This window comes from Uloborus diversus, chromosome 1 (assembly GCF_026930045.1).
Source record: "Uloborus diversus isolate 005 chromosome 1, Udiv.v.3.1, whole genome shotgun sequence".
In the NCBI taxonomy this organism is placed as follows: Eukaryota; Metazoa; Arthropoda; class Arachnida; order Araneae; family Uloboridae; genus Uloborus; species Uloborus diversus.
The window spans coordinates 123,390,541-123,407,055 of record NC_072731.1 but is presented as its reverse complement, the minus strand read 5'-3'; the positions used below and the strand labels follow the sequence as shown (position 1 = coordinate 123,407,055).

Here is a 16,515-nt window from a genome sequence, read left to right as displayed (position 1 = left end):
GTAATGTAACAAGACCTGTGGGGAACAGTGGCATACCCAGGCGTTGGCAAGAGTTGCTGTAACCAAGGTTGTAACAGCAAGGAGCAGAAATTTGCAAAAATTATTTTTAAAAATATTATGATTTTTCGATTACAATACTTATTTGATTTTTTTTTTTTTTTTTTTTGCTGGAACATTAGTAAGAATAGAGCTAGAAAGAAAAAGATACAATCCCTAATGCTCAGAAAAAAAAGAGAGAAGAATTTTGATTGCATGGTGTATTGGCACATTCCCTGGGTTAGCTGAATATTTCTAAACAGCAGGAGTGTATCTTGGAGGAGTGAGGGACAGTTTTCCCTTCTGGATAATCCTTTCCCTTTGTAAAAAAGCAGCATTTTAGCTTTTGATGGGAAAAGATATGCATTGAAAAATCTTATAAATTGAATAAATATACAGCCAAAGATCATCTAAAACTTTTTAAAGCGGTCATTTCAAAAAGTTTCTGGGGAAGAGTCTTCCCCTCTCTCACCAACCATATTAAAAATCTCCTTAAATACAGTCGAAGTTCCACATATTGAAATTTGCTATATATCAAACATCCAGCAAATTTCCAAAAAATCTCTATATATATGGAAAAAAATTCGAGACATTCGGAGAGTTTTTTCCCCTTTAGACTGTCTGTCTAACGAAAAATGAAAGTTATGGGAGAAAATGTAGTTTAGTAATGGTAGTAACAAAACTTATAAGGAAACTGAGGTTGAGGAGTGTGCAGATAGATCGTTGTTCAGTTCTACAGTTTCCTCAAGTTCATTTTAAATCTTGTGTGCGATCGGTAATACAGTAAAATCAGTTTTAAGCCATTCCTTTTGTCAGTTGATCTTATTCTTAGTCTCTTTAATTTCAGTGAAAAATATTCAAATTCAATGATGTTTTATGTATTTTTTTTGCTTTTCTCTTGATTACATTGTGAGAACAAAAATTTCTCAATAACGCAGATAAAGTTGAATTGCAAAGGAATAAAGATAATTGTAATTACAAAAATGTCACATCTGGTAAGTTGATTATTTCCGCAAGTAGAGTGTTTACTGTTGGTAGACACTCTACTTGCAGCAGAGTGTCTACCAACACTCTACTACAAGAAATCGGAAGGCCTTGATGAAAGTATTGAAAGTCATGGAAAACTTTCACTCAAAGACATGAAACTGCAATACAGTAGGCAGGGCCATATCCAGAGGGCGCTCCCCCTCCCCCCATTGAAAACCTAATGTTTTGTAACATAAAGTAGAAGAAAGTTTTTTTTTTTTACTTTCTAATGTCAGAAAAGAAAAATAACAAAGTTTTTTTATTCTTAATTTTGTAACTATTAAACAAGTGAACTATTTGAAGGAATACAAAAAAAGCAATTCTATTTCTAATTAGCTGCAAAGCATATTTGAAATTTAGACACTTATTAGGACTTATTGCTTTATTTTCTAATTCAATTCAGGGCCAAGGCAGGTCCCTTGTCAGTTTGGTATAGTGAAGCTCTTTGATACATCATGGGTAAAAAATTAAAAAATAATGATCCTTGTGTTTTTGTAGCATATTTTTCCAGATAAATTTTCGTGCCTGATATGTTTCACACATGTCTTGCCATTTATTTCATACCGAATTCAGTATTTTGGAAGTTCTTTTGTTATTGCTTGTTTTTATCTTCTTATACAACAAACTGTTAATGTCTTCAGCATGAGAAAAAAACACATTTATTGTACTCTATTTCATTTTCTGCACTACTTGTGATTGAAATTTTTTTTTTTTTTTGTTTTGAGAAATATTTTATTGCATTTGTTTTCAACTTAAAACAGGTGTGCCTTACAAAGTTGTAAGACTGTGCAATCAACTTCACTTCTGGGAAGTGCAAATGAAGTGCTTTAAATAATTTCAACTATTCTAGAGTCTTTAAAAATTATTTAAATTTTTGAAATTCCTTTGAAAGAACTTGAATTTTGTCTCTTATCAAGAAAATAAAGTATGAATTATCCAAATGACCAGAATATTACTCTTTCATTACTTATTTTCTGAATATCTGCACCATTTCTTCTAAACCATTTTGTGCAATTTTTTACATAGTGCATTTGATGCAATGGGGGGAGGGGGGGTTGGAGAAAGGATCAAAAACAGACTACACTGAAAGTCGATAGGAACAAGTGACGATGTTCTTCTCTTTTCTCCTCCTTCGTTTTTCCTCTCGGTCGATTAATGTAAACAATTCGTCGAACAAGCAATTTTTATTTTGTTTGATCCTGAGTTGCAAAAGAATGCATAACTTTTAAAAGGTTTGTTTGCCTATTTTTCTTCATATTTTTGTAGTCTCAATTACCCCCATATAAGGCCTCAAAATACAGATTTTGACTATCCATTTTTTAAAAATTTTCCCAGGGGACAAACCCCCGTACCCCCTGAAATTATAGACATTTTACATCCCACTTGAAGAAAACTCTCCTGTTATCAACAGTTGAATGAAAAATATAATTAGAAAATTAATTAAAAATAAAAACAGTGAGAGTCTTTAAAAAAAAAAAAAAACTAGACAAAAACGTGAGAGATGTATCAGTAAAATAGACACATAGGGGGAAAATGGTCTGTTTCATCTATGACTAAAATGTCTAGACCGCAAAAGTAAAAAACCTGCAAAGCTCACTGCTCCGTCAAGTCTAAATCCCGCTCTGTAAGTGAATTTAGAACTTTTACTTCTACATTAAATATAAATGCGAATCCGGGCCTCTCCCCAAAAAAATTTCTGGATACAACCTTGACAGTAGGTTGTTTAGAAACTACGTAGTTCCCAGTAAATTTTTCATGTCAATTCATTTTTGAATTATTAACTTTCCTTTCATTTGATTCACATATAAAGTAGAAATCGAATTTCATACGCAAAAATTAGCTTAAATTTTAATGTTTTAAGTGTAATTAATGATAAACAATAATCATTTCTACATATCAAAATTTATATATATCGAATTTTTTTCGGGCGATTTGCTACTTCGATATATATAGGTCCGACTGTATTACCTTTAATTTCAAAAATTCTACGAAAAGCCCCCAAAACTTTTCCTTTTAACAACAACAACAAAAATTGTTTAAGACTGAGTTACTGGAATTATAATTGCGAAAATTTTCAGCTGAGAATCACCCTTGGCCCCCTCTGCCTGATCAAAGGTAAACTATATATGTGTTTTTAAGAGTTTCGATTTCGAAAAATTGGCAGGGGAGGGCCCCAAACCTCTTCTCCTCTCACAAGTAACAACATTAAAGATTGTCTAAAACTGCAATTTCAAAAATTTTACGAAGTAGAACATTTTTTACAGACTCCTCTATTCTCAAGTGAATACTTTCTAGCTATTAGGTTCATAATATTGACTCCCTCCTTGTCCGTCCTAAAACAGAATCCCATCTCCCATATGCACACACATACACCAGTTTTTTGCCCTTGCCACCTATCTGCCCAAAAAAGGGTCCTATGTAAAGTTTTAATTTTATACTTGTTTTAATTTTAATTTCATTTTCTTTTATAGTGTTTTCTTTTTTTATTAAATGTAAATTATATTTATTGTACACATATTTTTCTAGCGTTTTCAAACAAAAATTCCAAAATTAACGCACTTTGAGGGGGGAGCATTGTTATAAACAAAACTGAAAAATGTACCCCCGTCTGGTTAAAAAATGAACACTATTAGTGTTTCATAATGTGTTGTTGATGCTAATTTCATTTTATTTCACAAATGCCAGGTCAACTGGCCATTAGGTCATAAAAGGACAGGCTCTCCAATATCTCTTAACAACACAATTAAAATTAGTTAGTGCGGAGCAATCGTCCAGATGAGCAGCGTCAATAACTTGTTAAGAGTTTCATAAAGTGCAGGTCGAAGAATCTGTTAGGTGAAAGCAGTACAAATAGGCATTGTGACAATCGTGTTCTGTTAAAAGTCTAAAAACAGCCACAGCAGCAGCTCGAGGAGAATTCGGGATGCAGTGGGATGTATCGCACGGTTTTCTCAAGGGTTTACCTTCAGCAGCCCTGGAAGCAACAGGACAAAAAGCATCCCCATAAACCCTCATGATCTCCAATCCAGCAGAGTGGAGCGGCAAGGCTCCACGAGACTTTTGAAGAATACTAGATCCTTTCTTGGGCCAAGATGCCAGCTTTCTCATTTCCGGGCAGATCACAATGGGATGGTACCCTCTGAAAAGCCACAGTTTTCTCAATACCCCTCAGGAGTTTTTTTATTGATGTTAATGAATGTCTATAAAATGGTGAGGCGGGGGGGGGGGGGGGCTTGCCTTAAGTTCCACAGTGGTGATGGACCCCATAGGTACGTCACTGTTGGGGGACATTCCTTATCAAAAGCACAAGGCCTTCAAAGGCACATATTTCAAAACAATTTTACTTTGATCCAACAATTATTCAATTAATGGTATACATCTAATTCAAAACTGTTTCATATGCATACTATAAGTTTATTATGAAAATTGTAAACCCCAACAAATACATCTAGCTTGTTTCTCTCATTTTATTTAAAATCGAAGGTTTTGTAAAATACAACTTCAACTAAATAAATGTTTATACCTCCCTAAAAATAGCAATTAATATTTATGATGCTAAAGTCTTCAATAGTAAAATTTTCAATAGTAAAAAAAAGTAGTTCAAAACCAATTACCCATCATTGCTAGAAGCATTGCTTGAAACTGATAGACTTTTTTCTACTGTATTTTGCTAAAAGAAAAAAACAGCCCAATTATTACATACAAAAACTAAATGTAAAAGTACTTGGTCATTGAAGAACAAAAATTTAAAGATCTTTAGTCATATAATTAGAGGCATATACTTATTAATTTGAAATTTAACATTATATGAATGATAATTTTTATTTAAATGTACCAAGGAAAAAATATCCCTCACTCAATTAGATAAGCAATAGCAACAGACAACTGTTCTTAATTTCAAATAGATTCCCCCCCCCCAAATGAGCAGCTACTTGAGGAGTTCAGTTACAGCATGTTAAATGATTGCAGCAATAAATATTGGTAGCTCAGAACTGTGTTAAAATTTCAGAAAGTATGATAGGAACAGTCACTAAAAATAAAATTCAAATTCAAAATGTTTAGTTTCCAAAACCGCTAACATTAAACTGAATAAGCTTGCTTCATAAAATAATAAAATACAGGAGAAAAAATATTTAATGGCCTTAGCCCCTTAGCTAGCACTGCCCGAGAATAAATGCAAAGAGCACTTCACAATAAGATATTATAATCTGCTATATGTATCAACTAAGCCATATGAAGCTTATTTTAAATGCATAAAACCACATGTACCTTAAAGCTCCAAAAGTGAAGTGCAAGCTATACTTAATACCTTTAAGGTTGGACAGCCGAAAGTTTGAATTTGAAGGTGATTAAATAAAACCTGTCACTGTTCCCAAGATACTACTGAGAAAACAAAGAAAATTCCAACTGATCATTGCATAACAAAAACTTAAAACAATATACAATATTCCTTTCACCAGCTTGAACTGACACTTATGAATAAGGATATTTTCTGGGCATGTTTCAAGTCATCGTTACAGAAAGAAGTAACGCCACCCGTGTTCTTATGTTACTTCAAACCATCCATGTTCTTAAAGTTAAGTAATAAAATTAGTTTGGAAGATTCTTACTCTGCTTGATTTATCTCTAGACGACTGCCTCATTAGAGATTTACTGATAGAGCCTTCTTTTGCAATATTATGAATGGATGCTATCCATTCATCCCTTTCTCTTCCATTCAGTGCTTGAAATATCACATTTCTATGAAATTAAAAAAATATGAACACATGATGTTGCAAAAGAGAAAGCAGACAATTAATAAAAAAGAGACCATAATAAATAAACTAACACTTTGCACATACATCATACACATATATACCTGAAAAGCATTTCAAATAACCTACGGAATTTTCTATGCATTATTTGAGCCCCTCCCCCTCCCTACACACACAAGTCAAAAAGTAATAATAACAATAATTACTTATGAAGTTTAATAATATGATTTCTCAGAATCAACTGTCAGAAAACTAAATTTTGACACAGGCTTTTATTTGACAGAAGTGGCTATTTAGAACATTACTTCATGGTAAATGTACAAGATTAAATGAAATATAATCATTACTTTAGAAAAAAAAATGATTAAGGAAACTTTTCCTGTAGTAATAGCTTACTATGATCATCTAATAATATTTTATATATAACATTAATCATAACAACATTAGAGAGACTAATAATTCTGGAAGGAAATAATTTACTTTTTCCCATTTGACACTTGAAACACATTTCGTCTATCTTCATTTTCCAGAGCTAAAGTAGTAATATTTTTCTCAAGTTCCATGATTACACTTCCAGCAACCTAAAAAATGAATTTTAACCATTCAAACATCAAGTATAAAACTCCAAGATCTCTTTAAATACATTAAAAAAATAATTTGTAGGATTAAAATTCAGAATCAAGTAAGAATTGTTTTTTTTTTTTCAAAGAATATTTTTTAATAATATATAAAACCATTTCGGGAAAGATGTTTAAAAAAGAAAAAGGTTTGACAGATTTAAGAGCAAACCCATACAAAAATTAGTTTAATGTTCTGCTCCCCACTTGCTTAATTGGCTGATCCCTATGCTCAATACTTTCGCTAAGCAATTAATAAGAATAGAAAATTTCGGCAAAATATATTTTTTCAGTTCAAAGAACAACACTTAAAGGAAATATTTTCTGTCTCATAAATTTAATAATCTTAGCAGGGTTGTCAATTTTATTTATCAGTTAAATATCTCATACGTTATATTAAAAATTTTAATCTTAATGCATTACGTAAAAAAGTACTTAAACAAGTAATACATATTATACTGATTTAATAATACATTGACCTGTAAAATACTTTATGTATTTATAAAAAATCAAACATTTATAGAAATTTTAACTAGTAACAAAAACAAAGCTTCCTTATTTAGATGAAAAATAGATTTTCTCCACATTTTAAATACTAAGCATAAAACTGTATTTATACTTCAAATTTTGCCATGGTCATCAGTTTACTTCCAAGTGTATAAACAAACACATGTTCCCATTTGGTTACCATTCCTGCAAACTTGCTGTAAGAGAACAACACATTAGTTTGATGACCTTAAAATGTTGAAATATACTAACAATGAATACAATATTTTTTCAGATATGTTCTTTATTACACACTAGTGGTACCAGCACGGCTTTGCCCGTAATAGAAAATTTAAAAGGTCTTTTGGTTCGCCTGTATATTTACAAATAATTTATGGTGAATCTTCTCGCCAATTGGCTTGTACCCATGTTACGGTTCCACGTTGTGATAATTTCGCAATTTACTCGTCCATCTTATATTTTTGTTCTTAAAATTGGAATAGAAAAAGAACAAAATCAAATTTTTGAAAAATCGCTTCGAGGTGCACACCCCCATGCTACAAACTAACTTTGTGCCAAATTTCATGAAAATCGGCCGAACTATCCGGGCGCTATGCGCGTCACAGACATCCAGACATCCTCCGGACAGAGAGATTTTCAGCTTTATTATTAGTAAAGATACAATCCAACTATGATATATCCCCACTATCGGACCTTAATCAGTCATGAAGTATATCAAGTTTGGGGATATATCGATTAAGGAATTATAAAGTGTAAAATTACAGTAGAATAACAATGTCAAATATGATTGAGTTTAAGTATGTACTAAACTTTGAAAAATTCAAAAAGCATAAAATTTTATGCAGTTACACACATTTACATTTTAAAATATAATATAGAGGTCCATCATTATTTATTTTGTTTTAACTATTTGTCTGGGTTAAAACATATTTTAAATGTTACTTAGGTTTTTTTTCCTTAAAGCTGTGTCCAAATCCAATTCTACAAGCAATAATAAGTTTTGTATGTTAAGCAAACCAATTTTCACGAATTTTTCTGAAAGCATTTAGGCAGTAAATAAAGTCCTTTTAAGAAGTAAGCCCAAGTACAATCCGGCCCGGATCTATAAATTTTATGCCCCTTGCCACAAAATCTGTAGGGCTCCTCCCCAGAGCTCAACAGTCTAAATTTGCAACATTAATAAGTCTTAGTGCTAGTTTTTTTTTTTGAACTTTAATCAATTTCTTGGGTGGTAGGGCCCTTAAAGGCTGTGCCCCCCCCCCCCCACAATGTAAGGTTGTTGGGTACGTAGATCTGGGCCTGAGCACAATGGATGGAAGTAAGTAATTTCTGAGTATACTACAGTCAGTTGCCAAAAATGATTAAAGGCAATAAAAATGTATACCTATTTTTTACAAATCAAAAACAAAAGTCAGTAGCCAAATACATACGTTTTCAGAAATAAATAACCACTTTTTTGAGAAAGTCCCATATTTGGAGGAATATAAGGCATATCTACAGGGGGCTCAGCATAGTACAAATGCTGACTTTGTTGTTCTATGGTATCAATCAGTTCCACAGTTTTTTGAGTCTCTTGTCCCAATTCCGCTTGAACTCTAAATATCAGAAACATCCATCAGTCAATTTATTGCGTTTCAAATGAAAGTGCAAATCTGAAATACTATTAAACTTTGGACATTCCACACAACTGACTCAAATAGCAAACAATTACTGTATCAAGAAACATAAAACTTAAGAATAATATACACACCCTTGTATACTAGAACCAATATTTGTTAGAAATGACTCTAGCTCGGGTGTATTAAGTGTTTCATGTCCAACTGAAAATGTTGATTTCAAGGCATGAAGATAGCCAAGAACTGGTTCCAAAAGAGCCATTTTTCTCTTATACTGCAGCGCATTCATATTTGCATAATAATGCAAAGCTGTCTGCAAAGAAAAATAATTGTATTAACATCAAAATACATACAAAGTAAAAATACTCTAAAATATTGAAGGTTGACAGAGAAAAAAGAATAGTCGCATGAGATGCATGTTTTGCTAGCTGGAAGAAGGAACTCATTATTTCCATGCATGCTGTGCTACTCGAGAGCATGTCTAGGTAATACAGATGCTCACCCACATGCTGTGCATCAATACATTTGTTGCTGTACACATTTGCTATGAAAGTGAGCACTGCCTGATGATCTTTAAGGTCAACAAAAAATATTGATCATCTTCAAAATATGTAGATAAATTAATTTTAAAAAAAAATCCCCTTGTGCTTCCCTACATACATGATTCAAAGCAAAACGTGTTGTCTTAATTCAAAATTTTTATCTATCCTACTACACATTTTTATCCTACTATGTTCAAGAGTGGGTCATTCTATGTCAAGTGTCCTAGATTCAGAGAAGGTCCCCACACGACCCTCTCAAATTTTCATGAAATTTTTATTGGGCTTACATGAAACTAAGCCAAATTACACATCCATAAATTGTATGGTTCTGCCAATATTCAAAGTTTTGTAAAGATCTCTTTTTCACCTAACGACAGAAATGACAAAATCACCAAGTTTGTGCTTTCATTTCTCGTGACCTAAGATGGTTACAACACTGACATTTGGTGATCCTGATCAACTTTTGGGGTAGAAGAACCTAGTAGTATACAGAGGCGGCGGGGGAGACAGGGGGTAAGGGGGCAGTTGCCCCCTGTCGGAGACCTCTTGCCCCCCCCCCCATCAAGGAAATTCCTAGCTCCGTCACGGAATTTCAAAAAATTTCAATGCAAAAAATTGATTTGCTAAAAATTTTCTCTTTTAATCACATGTTTGCTCATTGTTGCTAAAATGAGTTACTTGTTACTTGCTGCTTCTAAAAAAGAAAGGTTTCTGCAGCAATTTCCTGGGCAATTGTTGACTAATAACATCCTCTCGGCGGGAGCCCTGGGGTATTGTTGCGTCATGAAGAAATGGAAAGACAGACAGACTGGACTGGTCTGTAAGAGATGCGATACCAAAACAGATACGAGAGGGTGTAAAAAAGTCATAGGCAACAGGCTATCAGGAATTTTTAAAAGAGAATGAGGAGCACTCAATCCATTAAGGGCTAACTCCCCCACTCGGCGATTCCCTCGCTCCGCCGAGTGTGGGGTGGCTCTTAGGGGTCGATATATGCAAGTAAACGAAGGCTTTTAATGGTCGAGACGAGGCCCCGGTGTATAGTTTTGGGTCCTAGTTCTAAGAGATGTGTTCATTTTTTGCATGCGGTGCATTTGGCCCTATGTATTCCTGAATGCTAGCTTTTTCGGAACTGGACATCCTCGCTTTAGTTTTTAGTTTAAAATTTTGGGTCTGTTGACCTTAGGATGAAGGTTCCACTGCTGAGGAGTTCTGGTTTCATCAACTTAGTCTTATTATTAGTTTAAGTATTCGTATTTGGTTAATTTTGTAGATCCGTTATGTGTTTATTGTTTGCATTTTGTAATTACTTAATATATAAAGATCTTCTCTGCGGACGTTTGTCACCATAAGGCTTTTAAACGGCTGGATCGATTTTGATCAAAATTTTTGTGTGTAATTAAGTTGTGGCAAGCATGGTTTCGAAGCGCGATGGATCGAATCGGAAACGTTTTTGTTAATTAATTAAATAAATTAAAACATTGGGTGGTTATTTCTCCCAAATGATTAATATTTATTTTAACCTATTGTTGAGCGAGAACTGAAATAAACGAAAGCCAGCTCTGCTTTTTTTGTAATGAAATTTCCTACTGCGATATGTCAATTGAGAATGGATAAAACGTAGAGAGAGAAAGAGAAGCCTTCATTTCTCTCTTGAATGCAACGATTTTAGGTCCCGTGATATATTTTAAAGTAAAGTACTGGAAGGTTCACGCAAAACGTGTGTTCTGTCATTGTAGTTGAACCATGTGACCGGATCGGTGCCTTAGGTACCGTACCTAGCAACATTTGTTTCTCGGCTCAAATCCATCTAAGTTTTGGCACCGATGTCAAGAATACTTTAAGGATTATCTACCTAATCAGTACATTATTAAAGGAAAAGATGATGGAATTTAAAGACGAAACAAATTTGATTTTCGTCCAGATAAATTACAACAGGGTAGTTCTGTACACAAAAGATCAGTGAAGTGGAAGATCTTTATCTTTGTTGGAAAGAACAAATTAGGCAATATATGAAGTTAAAAAAAATTTCGTTCAAAAAATCGGACCGCTAATCGGTCGGAGTTGGCTTTGCTCACTGATCGGCTGGATTATAGTAACGTGGTGGATTGGCGACTTTGGCAATAAACAATAGATACAGTCGCGTGATCATTTGTTTATACTTTAAAGCTGCTGTTGATGTAATTCATTGTATTTTTTGTTTATTAGGCGAAATATTTCAAACTGCAAAGAATTGTTTTTCCTTTTTAAAGAGTTTTTAGTCATTTTAGTCGAAGAAAGTGTTTAATTTACATCGGGAGGGGGGGGGGAGGGATGAGTGATTTTTGCTTATTCACAGAACTGTTTTTACCTTTATCATTTTTCTAAATGATATTCTTTCGATTGATTTATTGTTTTTCATATGGGGGATGTTGCAGTGGGATTTCTCGTTTGTTCTAGATGGGTTTTCACACTTAATATCTGAGGACGCTTTTTATCCTTTGAGTAATGGCTGAAGGAACAAACAATCATGTACGGGAGAAAAAATATTTAATAAAACAACTGCTCAGTGGGCATTAGATAAATCAAGTTGTAATAAATATACGTATTCTGACAGCATAGCAGCTTAAAACATTTTTTTACTAATTTTTTTCAACAAAACGATTCAAACACTTGATATTTTATTGAAATTTTTTAACTTTTCAATTTACAAAGTTTGAACAGAACAACGTCTGTCGGGTCTTCTAGTATATATATATATATATATATATAACTTACTGTTAATATGTTGAAAATAAAGCTGATTAATATCACTTTCTTACATAAATACCTTTAAAAGTAATGCTAACCTGATGGTACTTTTTAGTTGCCATATAAACTTCTTCATTGATTTCCTGCCTCACTTTCTCGCTATCTCGCTTTCTGGAACATTTGCAGAATCTTGTGATACTTTGTTCCATTTCTACACAAAATAGTTAATTATTAATTACTGTGAAAGCATGTTAATAATTATAACTACTTAATCTAACACATTAAAAGGATTAAAAAAATAATTATATTGAAGTTTCGATTACCAATTAAAGGAGTAATTTTGAAGGTTATTTTCTGAATAACAGCAGAGAAATATTTATTCGCGAGAAAATTTCTATACATAACCCTATTTAACACTAGATTTTCTGAAATGAAGATTTTTGTTCTTATATATTTCAGAACTATGTTTAATGAAGAATATTTCCTAAAGAATACAGAAGAAAATTGGATGTCTGATTGTTTTCTTCTTTCTTTCTTTCTTTTTTTTCCTGCTGAAATTTTAGGTTCAGTTTTACTTTCAATACATCTGAAGTAAATTTTTTAATACAGCATTGAAACACTGTAACATTGAGTCAATAGTTGTGAAATAACACTATCACATAGAAATTCTCCGAAAAATTTCAATATTCAATACTTTAAAAACATAACTGAATCATTACACAGAAAGCACTTTTCAGTTGACTAAAACATTACTATTTTACAAAATTCCTGCATCACAAACCGCTGATGAATAATTGGTGTAAAAATTAAAACACAAATAATGTAACAAGTGAGCAACAACCTTGCAAAGTACTCACCATTAGAAGCTGACTTAAACATTTCCATCATGGTAAAGATATCTATAAGAAGACAAAGAAATTTCAGAAACCAACAAAAATGTATAATAAAATTTTACAATTGAAAAAAAGTGAATAAGCACATAAAAATGAAGTTATACACATTTTTTCCTTCTGCTAAACATCTAAATCTTGAAGCATTCAACAATTCAGAAATCACGGGAGAGCTATGATACAGGATTTTTAATATGCATTTACATTTCAAACACAGTTTTTACTGAGTTTGGAGAATGTTTTACACATTTACTTTTAATTTATTTTTAGTTTATGCATTATAGTTGGAAACATATGTGATGAGGCTTTTGATTAATTAATTGATATATGTAGAGAAATATTTCATCATCTTTACTAATAATAAAGCTGAAAGACTCTCTGTCTGTCAGGATCTCTCTCTCTATCCGGATCTCTGTCTGTCAGAATCTCTCTCTCTATCCGGATCTCTGTCTGTCAGGATCTCTGTGACGCGCATAACACCTAGACCGTTTGGCCGATTTTCATGCAATTTGGCACAAAGTTAGTTTGTAGCATGGGGGGTGAGCACTTTGAAACGATTTTTCGAAAATTCAATGTGGTTCTTTTTCTATTCCAATTTTAAGAACAAAATAATCATAAGATGGACGAGTAAATTACGAAATTATCATAACGTAGAACCGTAACATGGGCACAAGCCAATTGGCGAGAAAATTTACCATACATTATTTGTAAATATACAGGCGAACCAAAAGACCTTTTAATTTTCTATTACGAGCAAAGCCGTGCAGGTACCACAAGTAATTAATAAATCAGCTGTATTTGCTGTAAGTATTAACATTTTCATCTGTTGTCACAAAGTTGTTTCATTGTCATTTAATGCATTTATAAAATGAAACGAGAGACAAAAAGCCAAGAAGTCTAGAATCAAAAGTCATAAAATTAAATTAACAAGTTGGTGTTGAGATAGGAAATTTTATATGGGTCTTAATTTTTTGTGGGTTTGATAAGTTGAAGGGTTGACCTTGGTAATGTTGACTTCTTTTTTAAAAGTTTAGTGAAAAAGGAATGCATTGTTGATGCACGGATTTCAGTTGGAATACCTTTGCAAAACTTCTACAAATGCAACTCAACTCGGTGCCAAACACCTTTCCCTATTACCCCAAGCGGGAAAGGGAATATTGGCAAGAGAGTTAGGTAAGATCGAGCGTCAATTAAAAACTACAATGTATAAACATTGCTATTTTTACATTAGACAGCATAATGCTCTTCCTAAAAACTAATGTGATCCTTTTTCTTTACCTTTTGATACCCGCATGGCTTTGCCCATAGTATAAAATTAAAATGTCATTTGGTTGACCTGTATATTTACAAATAATGGATGATGAATTTCTCACCAATTGGCTACGTTCATTCGCTCTCTCATTCCACGTCATGATAATTTCGTAATTTACTCGTCCATCTTATGATAATTTTGCTCCGGAAAATGTTTTTAAAATTGAAATAGAAAAAGAACAAAATCGAATTTTCGAAAAATCGCTTTGAGGTGCAGACCCCCATGCTACAAACTAACTTTGTGCCAAATTTCATGAAAATCTGCTGAACGGTCTAGGCGCTATATGTGTCCCACAGAGATCCAGACATCCAGACAGAGAGACTTTCAGCTTTATTATTAGTAAAGATAAAGATAAAAGTCTCTCTGTTCTGAATATTTGGATCTCTCTCCGTCTGGATATTTAGCTCTCTCTCTCTGTCTGGATATTTAGCTCTCTCTCTCTGTCTGGATATTTAGCTCTCTCTCTCTGTCTGGATATCTGGATCTTCTATTAAAATTTTAGGAACACTTTACCGAGCAAATTATCATTACGTGGACGAGTAAATTACCAAATTATCATAACGTGGAACCGTAACATGGGCGAGCCATTTAACCTAGCAAATAGGCGAGAAATTCATCATCCATTATTTGTAAATATACAGGGGAACCGAATGACCTTTTAATTTTTTACTACAGGCAAAGCCGTGCGGGTACCGCTAGTAAATAAATAAAATAAGAAAAAAATCAGCCAAAGAAAGTGGAATCTTGAAGAGTTTTATTAACTCTTGTTTTTTTTTTTTTTTTGTTTTGGTGACATCCATTATTAAACAAGCAACTCCACACTGTACAAAGAAAAATCTTAAAACCAATTTTTGTTTATCAAGTAATGAATTTTGAATGCAATACAGTTTTTTGACACATGTTATGATTTAATGAAGTTGAATTTTTGATTAGTCAAAAAAACAAACAAACAAACCTGTTAGATCAGCTTCAATGAATCGGTTGAGAGGAAACAGCATTCCATCTCCCAACTGTGCAGCACAAACTTGTTGCAAAGAGCTAATCTAAAGCCAAAATAATATTTCAAATCAATAAAAAGAGAGCTTAATGACACTAGAAAATGACAAATACTAAGTAGACAGAGAATAAATTTTACTATATTTTAACTAAGTTTCTACTGCTGAGTTGCTCAATTTTTTGAGACTAAAATAACCTAATAATAATAAAAATGAGGAAAACAATTTTCTCAACAGAGAACACAATTTATATTTTATATATTTTTTGTTCATCTATGTTCTGACTCAATTTTTTTAATTTAAACTTAAAACAGCCTCATAACCACAAAAAATAAAATATTTGAATTTTATTTATTTTTTACAACAGAGGAAAAAAAATGTTCATCTTATCTTTATAACATATGCATATGCATACGCTAGAGCATTTAAAATGAGCCTAAAATAACCATTCAGGTTTTAAAACATTTTTTCCCTATTGTATCCTATACAATACAAATGAAAAACTAAATTAACATTTAAAAAAACACCATTAATACTTTACAAATCAAAATTTTCAATGTAAAAAATATTATTAAAATCCAACAGTTAAAATGTTAAGTTAGAAAAAGAAACTATTTAAAGGGATTTTTCGAAACACCGTAAAACAATTTTTAACAAGGAAAAATGAAATTAACATGATTGAAAAAGTAATTATGTGAATTTATTTACTGACCATAACTATAATACTCAAACAAAGTTCATGTTAAAGTATGTTTAAAAAAAGGGAGTGGGTTTATGAACAGTACTAACATTCAGATTAGACAAATGAATTAAATTTCTCAAGTCAATTATTTATTTTTTTAAACCTTTTGAAGCTTGCACTTTTATCTGAAATTTTGAAGAAAAAAATTGTAACACAAGCTTACTTCATCTAAAGTGACAGCAAATTCTCGAAGGGTTGTTTTCAAAACACTATCAGGATCTGTATCCATAGGAAATTTCTAAAAATGTTACCAAAGCAAAGAGCATTTATGTAAACTTGCAAAACTATTTTACATATTTCAGCTATAAAATTATGTGTTTAAATCATTAAAATTATACCTGGTTTTCATAAGCTCTTAAATGCTGGGAGAGATTTGAAGTAGCTGAAGCAAGTTCTTTCTGTGATTCAAAATTGTATGAATAAATTAAACTACTTCAAACTATAAAACAATACTTATAAAACATTATTAATAGTATATACTATCCAACTTCTTGAAGTGAAAAAACAATAGCATTTTTGTTTAAAAATAAAAGAAAAGAAGATTTTCACTAAATAAACCAGAAGATTTTTATACATTTATGTAATTAGTAAAAATTTAAAACGGAAATTGTTGCAAATAAAATGGTATGTGAAAATACACACCTGCATGCTAAAAAACAAGAAATTCAAATAACAGAAAACAGAAAATTGGGAATAGAAATTTAGATCTTCCCCAAACCTATATTCTAATCTAATAATATAAGTTTTA

General features: G+C 32.2%; 1 protein-coding gene across 1 annotated transcript in view; it reads right to left on the bottom strand.

Annotated features, from left to right (window-relative positions):
- Window positions 1-16,515, bottom strand: part of LOC129234687 (DCC-interacting protein 13-alpha-like) — a 51,676-nt gene that overhangs the window by 29,934 nt on the left and 5,227 nt on the right. Inside the window, exons 3-13 of the mRNA XM_054868735.1 lie at window positions 16,106-16,165; window positions 15,931-16,005; window positions 14,986-15,073; window positions 12,686-12,727; window positions 11,927-12,039; window positions 8,691-8,869; window positions 8,371-8,535; window positions 7,053-7,137; window positions 6,297-6,397; window positions 5,673-5,802; window positions 4,677-4,732 (exon numbers count right to left, since the gene is read on the bottom strand). Coding sequence (XP_054724710.1) covers window positions 4,677-4,732; window positions 5,673-5,802; window positions 6,297-6,397; window positions 7,053-7,137; window positions 8,371-8,535; window positions 8,691-8,869; window positions 11,927-12,039; window positions 12,686-12,727; window positions 14,986-15,073; window positions 15,931-16,005; window positions 16,106-16,165 — 1,094 coding nt within the window. The remainder of the gene's footprint in view (window positions 1-4,676; window positions 4,733-5,672; window positions 5,803-6,296; window positions 6,398-7,052; window positions 7,138-8,370; window positions 8,536-8,690; window positions 8,870-11,926; window positions 12,040-12,685; window positions 12,728-14,985; window positions 15,074-15,930; window positions 16,006-16,105; window positions 16,166-16,515) is intronic.